The sequence below is a fragment of the Hemitrygon akajei genome, chromosome 10, assembly GCF_048418815.1.
Source record: "Hemitrygon akajei chromosome 10, sHemAka1.3, whole genome shotgun sequence".
Lineage (NCBI taxonomy): Eukaryota > Metazoa > Chordata > Chondrichthyes > Myliobatiformes > Dasyatidae > Hemitrygon > Hemitrygon akajei.
This window is the reverse complement of record NC_133133.1, coordinates 144398577-144416748: the sequence shown is the minus strand read 5'-3', so window position 1 is coordinate 144416748 and position 18172 is coordinate 144398577. Positions and strand designations below refer to the sequence as shown.

Genomic DNA, 18172 nt, shown 5'->3' with positions numbered 1-18172 from the left:
ATATCCCAGGAGATCAGCAGTTTCTGGGATATCCAGACCATAAGACATAGGAGCAGAATTAGGTCAACTGGCCCATTGAGTCTGCTCCGCCATTCAATCATGGCTGATCCTTTTTTATTCCCTCCTCAACCCCAGTTCCCGGCCTTCTCCTCGGAATCTTTTGTGCAATGTCCAATCAAGAACCTATCAATCTCTGGCTTAAATATACCCAATGACCTGGCTTCCATAGCTGCATGTGGCAACAAATTCCACAAATTCACCACCCTTTGGTTAAAGAAATTTCTTTGCATCTCTATTTTGAAAGGGGCCCCTCTATCCTGAGGCTGTGCCCTTTTGTACTAGACTCCCCCACCATGGGAAACATCCTTTCCACATCTAACCTGTCTTGGCCTTTCAACATTCGAAAGGTTTCGATAAGATCCCCCCTCATCCTTCTGAATTCCAGTGAGTACAGACCCAGAGCCATCAAACATTCTTCGTATTATAACCCTTTCATTCCCGGAATCATCCTTGTGAACCTCGTCTAGACCCTCTCCAATGCCAGTGCATGTTTTCCAAGATGAGGGGCCAAAAACTGTTCACAATACTCAAGGTGAGGCCTCACCAGTGCCTTATAAAGCCTCAGCATCACATCCTTGCTCTTGTATTCTAGACCTCTTGAAATGAATGCTATCACAACATTTGCCCTCCACCAGCAAGTTAACCTTTAGAGTGTTCTGCACAAGGCCTCCCAAGTCCCTTTGCCTCTCAGAGTTTTGGAATTTTCTACTACCAAAGTGCATGACCATCTATTTTCCAACTTTGTATTTCATTTGCCACTTACCTGCCCATTCACCTAATCTGTCTATATCCTTCTGCATCCCACCTGTTTCCTCAACACTACCTGCTACTCCACCAATCTTCATATCAAACTTGGCAACAAAGCCATCTATTCCATCATCTAAATCATTTATATATAAAAAGTGGTCCCAACACTGACCCCTGTGGAGCACCACTAGTCACTGGCAATCAACCAGAAAAGGATCCTTTTATTCCCACTTGCTTCCTCCTAACAATCAGCCAATGCACAAACCATTTTGTAACTTTCCGGTAATACCACGGGCTCTTAACCTGGTAAGCAGCCTTGTGTGTGGCACCTTGTCAAAGGCCTTCTGAAAGTCCAAATATACAACTTCCACTGCATCCCCTTTATCTATTCTACTTGTAATCTCCTCAAAGAATTCCAACAGGTTTGACAAGTAAGATTTTCCCTGAAGGAAACCATGCTGACTTTGTACTACCTTGTCCTGTGTCACCAAGAACTCCATCACCTCATCCTTAACAATTGACTCTAACATCTTCCCATTCACTGAGGTCAGGCTAACTGGTCTATAATTTCCTTTCTGCTACCTTCCTCCTTTTTTAAAGAGTGGAGTGACATTTGCAATTTTCCAGTCCTCTGGCACCATGCCAGACTCCAATTTTTTTGAAAGTTCATTTCTAATGCCACCACAATCTCTAACGCTACCTCTTTCAGAAACCTAGGGTGCAGTTCATCTGGTCCAGGTGACTTACGTACCTTTAGGTCTTTGAACTTTTTTAGCTTCTCTCTTGTAACAGTAACTGCATCCACTTCTCTTCCTTCTCACACTACAACATCAGGCATACCGCCATTGTCTTCTGCATCGTCTAGCACCAGCTATCATTACATGCTCAAAGTCAACTAGATCACATTTCTTCCTCATTCTGCTATTTGGTCTGAATAACAACTGAACGTATTGACCATGTCTGCATGATTTTATGTATTGGGTCGCTGCCACATGATTGGCTGATTAGATGTTTGCATTAAAGAGGTGTATAGGTATACCTAATGAAATGGCCACTGAGTGTATGTCTTTATTTGATTTTGAGATTTCCTTTGAAATTTCAATATAATTAATGGATGAGCATGGTAAAAGGTCATTGCAAATGGAGGCCAAAAGTGAGGGAGTTTAGATTTTGAAAATCTTGAAAGGTTTTTCTACATACTAGCAACACAAGGTTTGGGAGGCAGAGTGGAAACAATACTAGAAAATAAAAAGGGGCAGCCTTTCCTGTGATGGTGACAATAGGGGTAGTGAGGTTAATGAAAGTACTGGAGTGACAAGTCCAAGGCCTGTCTTTGAATAAGGAGGCATTGAAATCAGGAAAGAGCAGGGTAAGTTAGAATAGAACTTGCAATCAACTAAGATAAGGAACTATTCGGATGCAGAGGGAGGAAACTGGTGATGGTATCTCAATTAGAAAAAGTTTATGATATGTGGTGGCTGATAGAGAATCAGGATGTTTATCAAGATGCAAGAGGAGTGAAGCAAGATGAGATGCTTGAAAGGAGAAGAAAGTGTTAGAGCGGTAGACGGTGATATCGGGCGTAATATTCCACATGGCATTCTTCATGGAAGGTAGGGTCAGTTGATGAGGCTTTTTTTTAGTGAAAAGGTGTCAGAAATGAACACTGCACTTCAAAACAATTAATTGCATGAAATATTTTAATGTGATACTGTAAAAAGATGAGCTTTAAAATTATCCACACTTTGAATGTGGAGAAGCTTCCAAGTTTGGCCAAGGAAAAAGGAACCAACAGAGATTGCCAATCACATGGTCTCAATCTGATCCGGGTATCCCAAATATTAAGATGCTAGAAATCTGAAATAAGAACAGAAAATGCTGGAAATGCTTAGCATATCTGTTAACTTTCCAGGTCAATGGCATTTCCACAGAACTGAACGATGAGAGACTGCTGTCTTGAAATACTGACATTTTCTTCAAACAAGCCGTATCTATTTAATATGTTTTCCAGTGTCAGTAATATAGTTTACATGAATTTAGAAAGATCACATTTGGTGGGCACTTCACACATACATGCATTATACATGTACAAGCAAATGCATGTGTCCTTAATACCTCTATGGATTAAGAGGGTGGATTTCCAACCGTAACCCTGCTGACCCCTTCCCCGGTTTGATTTCAAGTTAATCATAACTTTTCAGTATAAATCTGAAACTAAACCAAGAAAGGAGCACTTTGGTTGTAGAATGAGAATCCTCGTATGAATTAAATGATTTCATAACTTTGAAAACCAATGTGTACACTTTCTATGAGTCATGCTATCACTAAGCAAGTTCTACATGCAATCTGTGTCTGATGAGAAATCTTCACATTCCTTGGTTATTTCAGTCAGGGCTAACAATTGCTCCTCTTTTCAAAGATACACAAGAGGAAATTGCTCCACAAACTCGTGTTTTCATAGTTGCTCTACAGGTATGTCTGTAGAGGACCAGTATATACTGTATTTGTGGCACATGATGAACATGGGATCATGAATAATATGGCAACAGTTGAATAGAAAGGTAAGCAGGCAAGAGTTAATAGGACATGAAGGTTTGAAAGGCCGTCTGGCTGCAGAGTGAAGTGGTCCTGTCACACAGCACTTTCTCCCCCTCTCTGTTCAGTCTGGGTTTTATTTAGTAGCAGGCATGTTGTCCCTGCAGTGAATTAGATCAGAAGCATTAGCTTGCAGAATATATGCCAATGAGCTAATGATTCTGACACATTGACAATACCAGCCTAACAGAAAAGTACCCACACAGCAAATCCTGTTTTTATATCTCATTATTTTAATGGCGAAATGTTTGTCAGAAAGAAACGACTTATTTTCTGTCGATCCAGTCTACAGTATCAGGAGTTATCCAGGTCCAGTCCTCAGGGCTTCAGACAACTAACAAAACACATCTTATTTCTGCTCCAATAGTTCCCTGTTATGCCTTTCAGATACAGGAAAAGTAGTGAAAGCATAAACCAGTTGAATGTGGCAGTGTCGTCTGCCATTCATTGCTTATGAAGGGCCACGTGACATGACTTCATTTTCGAGCAAAACTAAAGAGTACCTGCAAAAATGGGAACAACAATTTTAAAAAGTTACAAAAAGGTACATCACACTTGCAAATTCATAAAAATGTCAAATAGAGAAAGATCCGCTATGAAAATATATACTTAGAAGGGCTTTGAAAAAGAGGAAATTGTTGAAATTGCTTTGTTGAAGAGCAAAAATTAGGGTTACATATCACCAAAAGTGTTGCTGGTTAAACAATCTGCTCTGGGTTAGCAGAACACTTGAGTCTCCCTTGGTTGGTCTATATGTGGTACTGAACTATAACATCATTAAAAATAAATGTGTAAAGTTAAACCTGCCAGTCATTAATAGAAGTGCATCTTTTCTTCAAGATATCCAAAAGGAACCTATCACAATGTTACCAGAAAAAATTAAACTGGTTAGATGAGTTTTGCATTTTACTCTAAGGGTTCCAGTTTGGAGTGCCCTATCTTCAATAGGAGGCTGCCCACGGCTCTGGTCATGTTAGGAAAAAACCACGGTGTTCTCTCCTATCTATGACTAGACAGATCTTCGTCAAAACTCCTGAAAGATGTTGTGTGATTCCCCCACCACCCTCCCAGCCCCGAAGTCCCATCCGTTTAAGCGATGGAGGCTGGTTTTAGTTAGCATTAGCTTGCCTCAATGGATGCTAACTCACAGAATTGGGCGCAGTGGAGGTTAACTGAGACAGGAAGCTATGTAGTTAACACCGACTGGTCACCATAATGAGATGCAGCATGTGTTTTTTTGAATCCTGCACCAGGTCAAGTGAGTGTGGATTAAATGTGTGTTGCATTTCCATGGTACATTTTCCACTTTTCTTCAGTTTGGTCCCTAAGTGTTAGAATGTTAAAAAGATGCAAGATGTTGTTCCAATAATTTTTACTGGAAAAATGTAGATTTCTGTAAGTAAGCGCCCTTGTAGAAGTTTGTATGAACTGAGAGTTCAACAGTATTCTCACTAACAGAGACTATCATATAAAACTAGAGTATAGTGTTGCTAATTTGTTCAAATATTTAAAACCAGCCAAGAAGAGTTATACACACAAAATGCCGAAGGAGCTCAGCAGATTAGGCAGCATCTATGGAAACGAATAAGCAGTCAACGTTTTGGGCCGAGACCCTGCATCAAGACTGGAAAGGAAGGGAGGTGGGTGGAGACGATGCCAGAATAAAAAGGTGGGCGGAGGAGAATGAGGACAAGCTAGAAAGTGGTAGGTGAAGCCAGGTAGATTGCGGAGCTGGGGGGGTGGAAATGAAATGAGAACCTGGGAGGTGTTAGTTGGAAAAGGCAGATGACTGGAAAAGAAGGAATCTGCTAGGAGAGGAGAGTGGATCATAGGAGAATTGGAAGGATGAAGGGCTCCAGGGAGAGGTGACAGGAGGTGAGAAGAAGAGGTGAAAAGCTGGAGTGGGGAATTGAAGAAAACGGAAGGGGGGAGGGGAATGACCAGAAATCGATGTTCATGCCATCAGGTTGTGTTTTGTCCTGAACCCAACATATTTCAGTGTCTTTGCAGCATCTGTTTCAAAAGGGTATCTGTTGTCATAAGGACCGCAGCTTGAGACCTTCAAACAATTGACCGATATTCCATAAAAGTACTTGTAATTCCACCAGTATCTTATGCTTTGGGGTTTTTTTTTGCCAGAGGATGGATGCAAGAGGGTGTGCAAACAGCACCAATGTGGTCAGTAAGGATCTACTAAATGTTCCTAAAATACAAGTAGGATTATCTTTCCTTTTCCAAATTATATTAAAGTAATCGTGATTGTCAACTGAAAGGATGCAGTAAGGGAAATTAAAATAAATTTCAAGATTATGTTGAAATCATGATGAGTAACCACATTGGTATTCTGACACAGAGTCTGACAATCCCAATTAACATTTAGGTTCAATATTACATGGACATCCCTCTCCCATTGTAAGTGCACCACTAGTGTTATGGGTCATTTGAGGTCTTTTTGGATGTAAATAGAGAGATTTGTTCCTTCTTCCTTGTTAAAATATATGTAATCTAGCAATTGAAATGTATTTTGGATGTAAATGGTTATTGGATATATTCTGGACATTAATATTTAAGTGTTATTGATTCTTCTTGCTCATCCCCTTGTTATGAGTGATGGACAGACCTGATGGAAATGGGGTGCATAGTTAACCATTGCCCCCCCCCCCCCCGAGAACCACGAACTATTACTGTTGCTATGCTGCTCATGAGAGAGAGAGATAAAGCCCAGACAAGAACATCTGCTACAGATAAGAGGGGGAGAGAGACTGCTGATTTACTGTATTTTGACTCTTCCTGGATTATTTACCTTCCACTACAAGGACTTTACTTTGCTCATTAACATTCCTCAGGAGATAGCAGAAGTGGCCTGATTTGATGGACACGGTCATTCAGAGATGATGGATAGCTGAGACCCCGTGAGTGGGGATAAAAGACAGGTCTGGAGAGACATCCTTCAGACACACCAGTGGACACTGATTGAATGTTGGGAACCCACAGAAAGGTGGGGGCTTCGGAGACCGAACCAGGAGATCGGTCAGTAAAGCTCACAGTGTTACAGCAGGGCCGGTGGGGACTTGTGTGTGTGTCCACTCATGCCAGAGTGACGAGTCCACCACAGAAGAACGGTCTAGCTGAAGACCAGAGGGGTCATAACTGAATGACCACAACGATATGACGGATTAAGAAAGCCACAAAAAGGTTTGCCTGCCGCAGCTGTTGCATCTCTCTCTCTCTCTCTCTCTCCAACGATTTCAACACAACAACCATAACTACCTCAGCATTTATGAACTGAACTCTATACTTTCCTATGACAATTCATTTACCCCTAGACATCGATAGAGCTTGTTTATTATTGCTTATTATTATTCCTACACTTTTAGGTTTATTACTGCTAACTTGTTTTATATGTATATTTGTATTTTTGATATTGTATTGTGTAGTTTACTAATAAACACCTTTAGTTTTGGTACCACCAGACTCCAACAGATTCTTCTTTCTCTGCTGGTCTGACACCCAGTTACGGGGTACATAACACCCTGAAAAGTATTTGAGTCAGAACAGTTCAAACCTTGGAGGTTTCTCTGTCTAAGTCAACCTCCTCTCCATTGACTGAATCAGGATAAACTCAAGGGAAGTCTCTGAAGAGAAGAGAATGAGTACACATTGGCCAAGTATTTAGAAATTCATAATAATTGCATAGTATGCAGAGGAGTGAGCTAGATATGGATTTATGTTAAAGATTAATCTTAAGTTAAACTGATATCTATCTCTTTTTTCATGTTCTGTTCAAACATAGTTTGTTTCAACTTTCTGATCTTAACCAATACATTTAACAAATATGAAATATGACACATTCTCATTTTGTCTGAGTCTGAGCTTCAGCCTGATTTAATGCTTTAGGCTGTGTATCTAAGGATGGGTGTGTTAGCTGTGTCTGTTCTGATTTGAATGTTGTACTGGCGATAATTGTCAATAATTGACAAGAAGCAGAGAAGTAAAGCTTTCATTATTAAAAGGAGTGGTATAGGATGATATTGTAAAGGAAGTGCTTATGTGTGGATGTGAAGTTGTTCAATCATTTTGAATCAGCATTACTCCAGCCAACTGAACTGTGTATTCCAATCTTTTTCTTCCATTGATCATGGGGTATGCTGCGATAGGACTGTTTGGATGTTGACAACACTTCCAAATAGTTAATACACAGGCACTAATTGCACAAAGATTGAGTGGATCACACAGGACTGGGTGGATTTCAGTTATGGCCATCGGACTGTTGTTGGTGATGGCAAATAAGCAAGGAGGACAATGTGCTAAAATCACAATGGAAGGCACAGATTAAAGGGTCTGTTATGTTGACGTTGATGTTTCGATCACCTGACTGAAAGGTAGCACCAGCTTTGTACCCCACTTGTATGGGCTCATTGCAAAATCATGTTAGAAGCTGTCTTTTTATCTGGCATTGGATGACACTGAAGTGAATTGTTCTGCTACTGAAGTCAGGAACAGGTTACAAACTGCAGTATGAAAGAAAGTTTCAAAATAGAGGAAATCGTGTAAACGGAGGACAGTTATTTTGAAAATCAAGGTTGCCCAATCCTAACACTTGGTTTTCATGAAATTATTCCAATGTGGAAACATTAAGGGAAGAAACTGTTGGCAAATCTTTCATGATGACAATTGTGCGTCACCTAATTTTCATCCCTCGAGCCTTCTATTATGTGTAGAAGGGAGCATTGCTGCAGGGTAGTTGATTTCCCAGAGGGATGTGTTCAATTAACAGCTTTAATCTGACATCCAAACTCCTTTGAGCAGTTTCTCAGCCAGGGTTGTGACATTTTCATTGCTCCGTGTACTTGGGTGGACAAACCAATGGGTTCTATCCTACTGCCTCCATGGTGCAAGCCTTCCCCTGGGCAGACCCGGAAGCCCATCTTCCAGCCTGAGCAGAGGCAAGGCAGTAGAAGAAACTCCGACAATTACCTTGACAGAGGGAAGGAAATGTATCTCATCAAAATTAAAAATTCTCCGTATAATATATATTTTGAAAAGATATGCAGAACTGTTTGCCCCAATGATGGATCTCAGTTGACAGGTACACAAAGTGACACATCTTTCACTGCAGATATAAAAAGCAAACAGCTACTGGAAGTCTCAAAGCATAACATTTAACTTAATGCACAAGTATACAAAGCTACATATAGACCAACCAAATTGCATTACTGATATTTAGTAAAATATAATATTATATTGCAAAATCCAACAGGGCACAATTTCAGTCAAAATCACCATTTCTAGTATGCCCCATTCTGCAAATGCAAGATGACACAAGACAACTGGAGAAGAAATACAAATCAAATTAAGTACCAATGTATTGTTCCGGGTCATAACATTTCCTTAACCATAAACACATTACTTTTTTATTAATATTTATTGTCAGCCATACCTGTAGCATTTTATGTCCCTTTGTCCCAGCATTCAGGAACTTCCTTTCAAAATAAATTAATATTTTTAAAGAGTATTCAAAACAATGAATAGCTTGATGTAAATTTTAGAATTTAAACTGTTTATGTATCCCTCTGTATCATTCTAGTCACACTTTCTGTTAAACTATCAATGTATAAGCAGATTAGTGTCTGAGAAACATTTGGAGAAATATCCAAATTAATGCATTATAAGTCAGGAACGAATCTAACAGGTTTACATTTTTAAAAAATTACAATATTACTACCTGTTAGTGCTTAGATTTGTTCATTCTAGAACATAAATAAACTTTTTTTTAAACTATCCAAATAGTTCCAGTGAGACTGGACAAGATACGCATTTAGTCAGTTTCAAACAACATAACAGATGGGTCTTCCCATCCTTCTCCTCTACTCTGGATCTCTGCCATCACATCTGGGGTGATACAGCGAAGTCATTTCCAGTCCTTAAAAGCACTGAACACGATGATTCCTTTAGTGCCCACTTTGTACCTCAGGCTGTTCTTGTTTTGTGTGTGGAGAAATATTGTTGATGTTTTCTCACAGTGTGAGGATAGTGTTATGACTGAGCAGAGTTTCTTGTGGAGATTGTGAAAGTGAGGTGATATAGTCAAGCACATGGCATTCTGGGAGTTGTAGCTGGTTTACTCACGACTTGCCACACCGAATTCAATAATAATACTGCCCATAAGAATGGACTTGCACTGGCACCAGGTATATCAAATTGCAACCAACTCTTGTTTTATTATAGAAACGTAGCCAAGTGACTTGCAACATGTTTCAAGCAAAGAGTGGGTTTTTGGAAGTAGATGTGCAAATTGATGCTGCAGTGAGTTGATTTTCAATGCCACTCCATTTTTTTTTTTGTTGGCTCCTTGTTTCTGCCTTCTCATTTTGCTTTTGTTGTGATCCTCCACCCCGAGTTTTAGAGTGTCTGTTTTCCTGTTGGGGTAGCTGTCTCACTTACAGGTGAAGACTTCAGTCCTCTCGCTGCACGTGTTGCACTTAACGAAGCAGCACCAGTGGAACTTGCAGTTGCATTGCCACACTTTGGTATACTGGTGGGTGTTGTAACCTCGGCCGCAGCACATCAGATCACAGCCATCCGCGTGATGGGAGGTGCGATTACATAACCGTCCCTGGGTGCCCACGCTCCCTGTTGTACTGTCCTCCTCACAGTAGTTTGGTGATCGCTCTATATAAACTAGATCTGTGTCCATTGGCTTTCGATAGGTCCTGGGCTTCTTGATTTTAAGAAAGGTGGGCTGGCGTAACCTGCTGGCCCTTACTGCTTCGACATGAACAGCCTCACCGTACTTTTCTTTCAAGACATATCCGATTTCTCGGAATTTGGGAAGAGTTGTCCAACATGTCTTGGTTGTACATGAGCCAGAGACACCATGACACTTGCATTCCAACTTCATTCTTTCTTCCAGAATCTATTAGTCAAAGAATAACAACTATTAGGGATGAATTCATTGCATTTTGTCCCTGTTCAAAGACATAACCTTGGTTTTGGGCTCTTTCAGATTGAAGCTAATTTGGAGGGATTGCAAATGGGTAACTATTCTTCACTGAAGAGGAAACACCTGTATCATATTGTTTGCTTTTAGTGTTATAGAAAAGTGACACATCTGTCAAAATAAGTGAGAACAATAAGTGGGGACTTGGGAGTGAGTCATAACTTGAAGTAGCAATTAAGAGGAAGACAGTATTGCAAGGTAGGAGCAATTTGAAAAGTGAGCTTCGTTGGGAGTGAGTTTTATTTCAGCCAATAAAAAGCAGGGACGTGTAAGCAGAGTGGACATTGTTGGAATGGCTAGTGTTGGAGACAGTCAGTGTAGGAGTGGAGAGCTTTAGTTCAATAAGCTTGGGTGAGGACAGGCGGAGGCTCTAAGTAAGTTTCTATTAAGTTTTTTTCCCCCTCTTTGTCTTTTAGTTAGTGTGCTGAGAATGGGTCCAGGGTTAGTGGTATGTTCTTTGTGTGAGATGTGGGAACTCTGGGAGACCTCCAGTCCCCTTGAGAACTACATCTGCATGAAGTACAGGTCCTTCAGAGAAAATGTCAAGGAACTAGGGGGCTGCAGCTCGATGAAGAGGTGGTAGACAGAAGCTACCAAGAGATAGTCATCCTAAAGTTGCAGGAAGCAGATACCTGGGCAACTGTCAGGAGAGGGAAAGGGAATGGGCAGCCAGTGTAGAGTACCCCTATGGCCATTCCCCTCAATAATAAGTATACTGCTTTGGATACCGTTGGTGGGGTGGGAGTAACCTGCCAGGGAGAAGCTTGCAACAACTGGGTTTCTGGTACTGTATCTGTCTCTGTGGTTCAGAAGGGAAGGAGGGAGAAGAGGACTGCAGTATTGACAGGTGATTCCATTGTTAGGGGAGCAGACAGAAGATTTAGTAAACGTGAAAAAGACACCTGCATGGTATTTTGTCTTCCAGGTGCCAGGGTCAGGAATGTCTCGGATCAGATCCACAGCATTTTAAAGGGGTAGTGTGAGCAGCCAGAGGTTGTGGTACACATTGGTATCAATGACATAGGTAGGGAAAGGGAAGAGGTCCTGAAGAGAGAATACAGGGAGAAAGCTGAGGGTAGTAATCTCTAGACTGCTGCCTTTCCACACGCCTGTCGGCGTAAGAATAGGATGATTTAGCAGATGAATGTGTGGCTGAGGAATTGGGACGGGGGCAGGGTTTCAGATTTCTAGATCATTGGGATCTCTTCTGGAGAAGATCTGACCTGTAGAAAAAGGATGGGTTACAACCTCAACCCAAGTGGGACTAATATCCATAGAGGAAGGTTTGCTACAGCTGTTGAAGTGTTTAAACTAATTTGCCAGGGGTGTGGGAAGCAGACTGATAGAGCTGAGGATGGGGCAGTTCAAAGATTAATTTATTATCAAAGTATACAACTCTAATGTTCTTCATTTCTCCTGGTAGGTATGAAACTAAGAAAGAAAAGAAAGGCAGCTTCATCACCGACACCCCCCCCCCCAAAACATGAATAAAAATAGAACAGGCACATCAACCCCAAATCCCCCCTCCCGCACAAAAATAACAAACGAAACAGATCGGGCACATCAACCCCCAAATCCATCTTCCTGCACAAAAAAAAGATGAACAAAAGGGATCAGGCACATCAACCTCCAAATCCCCTCCCCCCACAAAAAAACAAGACGATCAGGTGAAAAAACACAGAATATAAAAGTTATAAGACTGAAAAATAGAGTCTATAGTCCAATATGCAAGTGGATGCAGTATGTAGTGAGACTGTGAGGAAGGACAGGCAGATGATAGGGTAAAATTACAGTCAGTGTGGGGTAAATTTAGGTGTAACATGGGGGCAAAATTGAATTAAGGTGTATTTCAATGCACACAGAATACAGAATAAGGTAGATGATCTTGTAGCTCTGTTAGAGATTGGCAGGTATGACCTTGTGAGCATTACTTCATTGGGGCTGAAAGAAAATCATAGTTGGGTGCTGAACATTGAAGGATACACATTGTATCAAATGGACAGGCAAGCAGGCAAATGGGATGGGGAGCTCTGTTGGTAAAAAACTGTAATGAAATCCTTTGAAAGAGGTGACATAAGATCAGAAGATGTAGAATCCTTGAGAAACTGCAAGGGTAAAAAAAAAACAAATCCCAATGGGAGTTATAAACAGGCCTCCAAACAGTAGACAAGATGTGGGATGCAAATTACAATGGGAGGTAGAAAAGGCATGTAAAAAGGGCAATGTTATGATAATATCGGAATCAGTAATAGGGATTTGATTATGCAGGTAGATTGTGAAAATTGAGTGGATGCCAAGAGAAGGAATTTGTAGAATACCCACAAGATGGTTTTTAGAGCAGCTTATGATTGGGCCCACTAGGGGAAAAGCAATTCTGAATTGAGTGTTGTGTAATAAACCAGATTTGATTAGTAAGCTTAAGGTAAAGGAACCCTTAGGAGATAGTGATCATAATATGATAGAATTCACCCTGCAATTTGAGAGGAGAAGATAAAGACAGATGTATCAGTTTTACAGTGGAATAAAGGGAATTTTAGAAGCATGGGAGAAGAGCTGGCTGAAGTTGATTGGAAGGGTGTACTAGCAGGGATGACGGCAGAACAGGAACGGCTGGAGTTTCTGCGGGCAATTTGGAAGGTGAAAGGTAGATACATCACAATCAAGAACTATTCTAAAGGGAGGATGAGGCAACTGTGGCTGACAAGGGAAGTCAAAAGAGCATAAAATGAAAAGAAGGGCATACAATAAATACAAGAGACTTTACGGATGCTGTAGATCCAGAGCAACACACACAAAATGCTGGAGGAAATCAGCAGGTCAGACAGCATCTATGGAAATGACAAAGGTTCTGAGCTTGAAGTGCTGACTGTTTATTTATTTCCATTTAATCTGTGTGTGTTGATAGGGCATATAATATAGCAAAAATTAGTGGGAAGTTTTTAAAAACCAACAGAAAGCAGCAAAAAAAAAAGGGATAAGGAGAGAAAAAGATGAAATATGAAGCTGATCTAGCTGATACAACAAAAGAGGATACCGAATGTTTTTGTTAGATCTAAAAGGAGTGAAAGAGAGACAAGAGTGGTTATCGGACAACTGGAAAATGAAGCTGGAGAGGTAGTAATGGGGGACAAAGAAATGTCGGAGGAACTTATGAAGTATTTATGGCCAGTCTTCACTGTGAAAAACACTAGCATTATGCAGGAAATTTGAGAGTGTCGGGGTTAGAAGTGAATGTAGTTGCTATTACTAAGAAGAAGGTGCCTGGAAAACTGAAAGGTCTGAAGATAGACAAGTCACCTGGACCACATAGACTCCACCCCAGGGTCTGATAGAGGTAGCTGAAGAGATTGTGGAGGCATTAGTAATGATCTTTCAAGAATCACTAGAGTCTAGAATGGTTTTGGAAGATTGGAAAATTGCAAATGTCACTCCATTCTTTAAGAAGGGAGGGAGGCAGAAGAAAGGAAATTATAGACCTGTTAGCCTGACTTCAGTGGTTGGGAAGATGTTGGAGTCCATTATTAAGGATAAAGGTATTAGGATATTTGGAGGCACATAACAAACTTGGCCAAAGTCAGCATGGGAAAATCTTGCCTGAAAAATCAGTTGCAATTGTTTGAAGAAATAACAGGCAGGATAGACAAAGGAGAGTCAGTGGATGTTGTTTACTTTGATTTTCAGAAGGCCTTTGACAAGGTACCGCATATGAAGCTGCTTAACTAGCATAGAATCCATGGTATTACAGTTAGATACTAGCATAGATCTATGTGCTGGTGGTGTAGTGGCATCTCCACCTGAACTTCAGGGTGAGACGTCCCAGGTTCGAATCCCACTGGCTCCTTGCACAAGTTCCACCCATACTGGGTTGAGCATCAAGCTAGAATATAAGAGCAAGGACGTAGTGCTGGGGCTTTATGAGGCATTAATCAGACACAGTTAGACTATTGTGATCCCTTATCCAAGATGAGATGTGCTGGCACCAGAGAGGGTCCAGAGGAGGTTCATGAGAATGATTCCAGAAATGAAAGGGTTTACATATGAGAAGCATTTGATGGCTCTGGGCCTGAACTCACTGGAGTTTAGGAAAATGAGGGAGGATTTCATTGAAACCTATTGAAAGGCCTGGATAGAGTGGACGTGGAGAGGATGCTTTTTTTCTATGGTGGGGGAATCTAGAACCAGAAGACACAGCCTCAGAATAGCGGGATGTTCATTCAAAACAAAGATGGTATCTTTAGCCAGAGGGTAGTGAATCTGTGGAATTCACTGCCACAGAAGGCTGTGGAGGCTAACCCATTAAGGCATTAAAGGTTACATGGATGACAATAGAATGGGATTGAAAGGGATAATAAATCAGCCACAGTTGAATGACAGAGCAGACTCGATTGGCAGTATGGCTTGATTCTGCTCCTATGTTATATGGTCTTACGGTCTTACAATTAGGTATAATTTTTTTGTAAACACTGTTTTATAAACTTAGTTTATTCCAACAAAGAGTTCTATATGTTTTTCCAAAAAAGGTAAAAGAAGAATATCTGAACAGTTTTACTTTGGACCCTGAAACTGTCCTTTTATTTCAGATTCTGACAATTCTGAATCTTCCATTATTATTTATTATCAGCTAGTTGTATGTTGAAGCCATATTAATTCTAATGCCAATTCCAATCACGGCACTAGCTGAGAGTACATTTTTTTTTTTTCTACTTGTTCTCAATTCCTTTGACATGACACAGCAATGTTGTGCTTTATTTTTATCCCTCTCTCCAACCCCGTTCTGCTTTGCTCTACTCTTTACATGCTCATATGATCTGATAAACTATACAGTGAATATAAAAATAATTCATGTACTTTGGGGAAAAAAAAAGTCATTTCAAATGTCCTTGGAAGTCTTCAGCTCTTTATGTTGTGGTACTTGTGCACTAGATTTGACTAGATTTACATTCTGGGGAAACAGTGCTGGTACACCTGTTGCTAAATTACATCCATCGATCCCTCAACAGTGCCAAGGATCTTTGAAGAAACTGAATAGGAGATCCTGCCCATGGGACCCCAACTTCAGAATCGGAATCCAGTTTAACATCACCAGCATACATCATGAAATGTGTTGACTTTATGGCAGCAGTACAATGAAATACATGATAAATAAATATAGAGGAAAAAACTGAGTTACATTAAGTATATATATACATGTCTATAAATAGTTCAGTTAAAATAAGTAGTGCAAAAAATAACAGAAATAAAAAAGGATTGAGGTAATGTTCATGTGTTCAATGTCCATTTAGAAATTGGATGGTAGAGAGGTAGAAGCTGTTCCAGAATCAATTCAAATTTACCCATATGTTAGTGAGGTGTCTTCAAAATTAATTTACATGTTTTGATATGTTTCCAAAAGATATGTTACAGTCATATATCAATGTGTTATTTGAGATTCAGCTTTTAATCTTTGAATTAATGGGTTTAAGCTCCTGCTACCAGAACTATATGGTGAACATGCTTGAGCATCAAAATATAAAATAAACAAACTCCCTAAATCATCATCTGATGAATTGTGTGATGCTGACACTAATCCTTCAAAATACAGGTACTGTATGTTTGACATACTTTACGGTCAACAAGAATTTTGTTAAGGATTTCATAAATGCACATTGAGATCACAGTAAGGGCTAGTAAACTGACTAATGTATGGAGTTAAATGTTTTAATCAGAGCAGCCTCCTTTGTCTCATGCCCTAAGATGGGCCTTTAATACAATTCTGCTGATAGTCAGAATGTAACTTTCTATTCCTTTTCTTCTGTTGTCGGTATGGAATGTAAGATGCAGAGGAATGTGAGGGTTTTTTTTCTGTTGACTGTATGGAATGCAAGATGCATCCTGAGGAATGTGAACGTTTTATTCCTGCTCTCTCTGTTCATATAATTCCATGTAACAATCAGTTCTTCAATCCACTTGTTTCTTTGCCAGGAACGAAGAACCCCTGCCTAGCCAAACAGGCATCCTATCACTTGAATAAGAAGCTCATTATGGTACCTATCAGTTATACAGCAAGCAGCCAAACAGAATGAATCCCACCCCAAATAAATACAATGGTTGTGTACCCACTGTAAAATTATACATGACCACTCTGTAATGGGTGTGTAAAAGCTCTATATTTAGCACTGTAAGTACTAAGTGGGATTATTCATACTTGAGTACACTTTGCTGACATGGCAAAGTTTAAACAAACATCTGTGCTTCAGTCAATTGTAATTATAAAATTATGTCACAGAACATTTCTCCTGTAACCAGTATTGATATTTGGAAAGTTTGATTTTGAAAGGTTAAATGGTTTGGCTCCTTGCTCTGACATGTATTGCATTCAGGCCAGAATTAACTTTATAAAATGACCCTTAATACATACTCACCAACCAGCTGACAACAGCATGATCAGCCAAACCAAAATTGTACAAGCCAAATTCTTTTCAATGGTACTAAACTCATCCCAATTTCTACTTCTGTGGCTATTGGTGAGCATAGCCACAGCCACAGTACAGGCTGCCAGGCAGTGACAGGTCTGCAGGCTTCTGTCTGAGTTCATGCAACTTTGTATGAAGTATTTTCGGACCAGCACGCCTTCTACTGAAGTTCTGTTTTTGCACGAGTCTCTTCTGCGCATGTGTAAGATTTACATATTCCTCTTTCTTCTGCACCCCACTGTGGTTTTTCCATTTTTATTTCCCTCACACACACAACAGTGAGATTTGCCCCTCTCTACAGGCATTAACCAGGGCCTAATCTATGTCTGCACCGCACACTCTGCACAGGCAGAAAGCTCTAGTTATATTGCTGATAACTGTTGAAGCTAGGCTGAAACCTGAATGGCAGCTTGGTTAAGTGGCAGCATTCACGCCTCAGTGTTCAGAGGAGTGTGCATTCAAGCTCAGTCCCTACCCTGGGCAGCTGATCCACTGTGGCCGAGTTCTCTCCAGGTTTCCATATGTCAGTGAGGAGTCCTCAGAATTACTTTACCATGCTTTGATATGTTTTTAAAAGATATGATACAGTCATATATCAATGCGTTATTGGAGATTCAGCTTTTAATCTTTTGAGTTCACAGGTTTAAAATCCTGCTACCACAACTATATGGTGAACAGGCGTGAGCATCAAAATGAATTCAGCTTAGGCAGCTTGCCCGCACGTCACAAGCAAGTCTGTCAAATGACAACTGCATAATTAAATTTCCAGGCGATTATGTGCTGCTGGTGAAGGTTGAGGGACAGATATTTGCTCCACAATGGGAAGAGTTCTGCTAGTTAAACATCATGTGACCTTTTATAATGAGCTCAGCAGGCAGCGCCCCATAAAACTGCCAATCTCGTTTTATTTCTGACAATCCGCAACCATCAGCTTTGTAACTTGAGAAATAAAAAATCAAAATACTGTAGATACTGGAAATCTGAAATTAAAGCATAAAATGCAGGATATATGTAGGATATCAGAAGACACCTACGGAGTGAAATTGAACTTATGAAAAATAATCAACCTGAAAATTTAACTATTTCTCTCTCCACAGATTCTGCCAGACCTGCAATCTCTCCAGTATTTACTCACTTAATTTGTGATCTCTTCACCCCCAATGGTTGATGTCTCTTAAAAAATAAAAAATTCTTAGTTCTGCTGTTTCCTTTCAGTGGAAAATACAGTAACTTACTTAGATGTGTTGGGAGTTGACTGTTCCCTTCTGAATTGTACATAAGTTGCATAAATTGAATTGGCTCCAGGTGTTCTGTGTTC

General features: G+C 40.3%; 1 protein-coding gene across 4 annotated transcripts in view; it reads right to left on the bottom strand.

Annotated features, from left to right (window-relative positions):
• Window positions 1-3617: 3617 nt before the first annotated feature.
• Window positions 3618-18172, bottom strand: part of LOC140734764 (protein Wnt-7b) — a 104308-nt gene continuing 89753 nt past the window's right edge. For 3 of the 4 annotated variants that reach the window (XM_073059229.1, XM_073059228.1, XM_073059227.1), the window contains exon 4: window positions 3618-10318. In XM_073059229.1, coding sequence (XP_072915330.1) covers window positions 9839-10318 — 480 coding nt within the window. In that variant the 3' untranslated portion in view covers window positions 3618-9838. The remainder of the gene's footprint in view (window positions 10319-18172) is intronic. The other variant, XR_012100609.1, reaches the window with a different exon arrangement.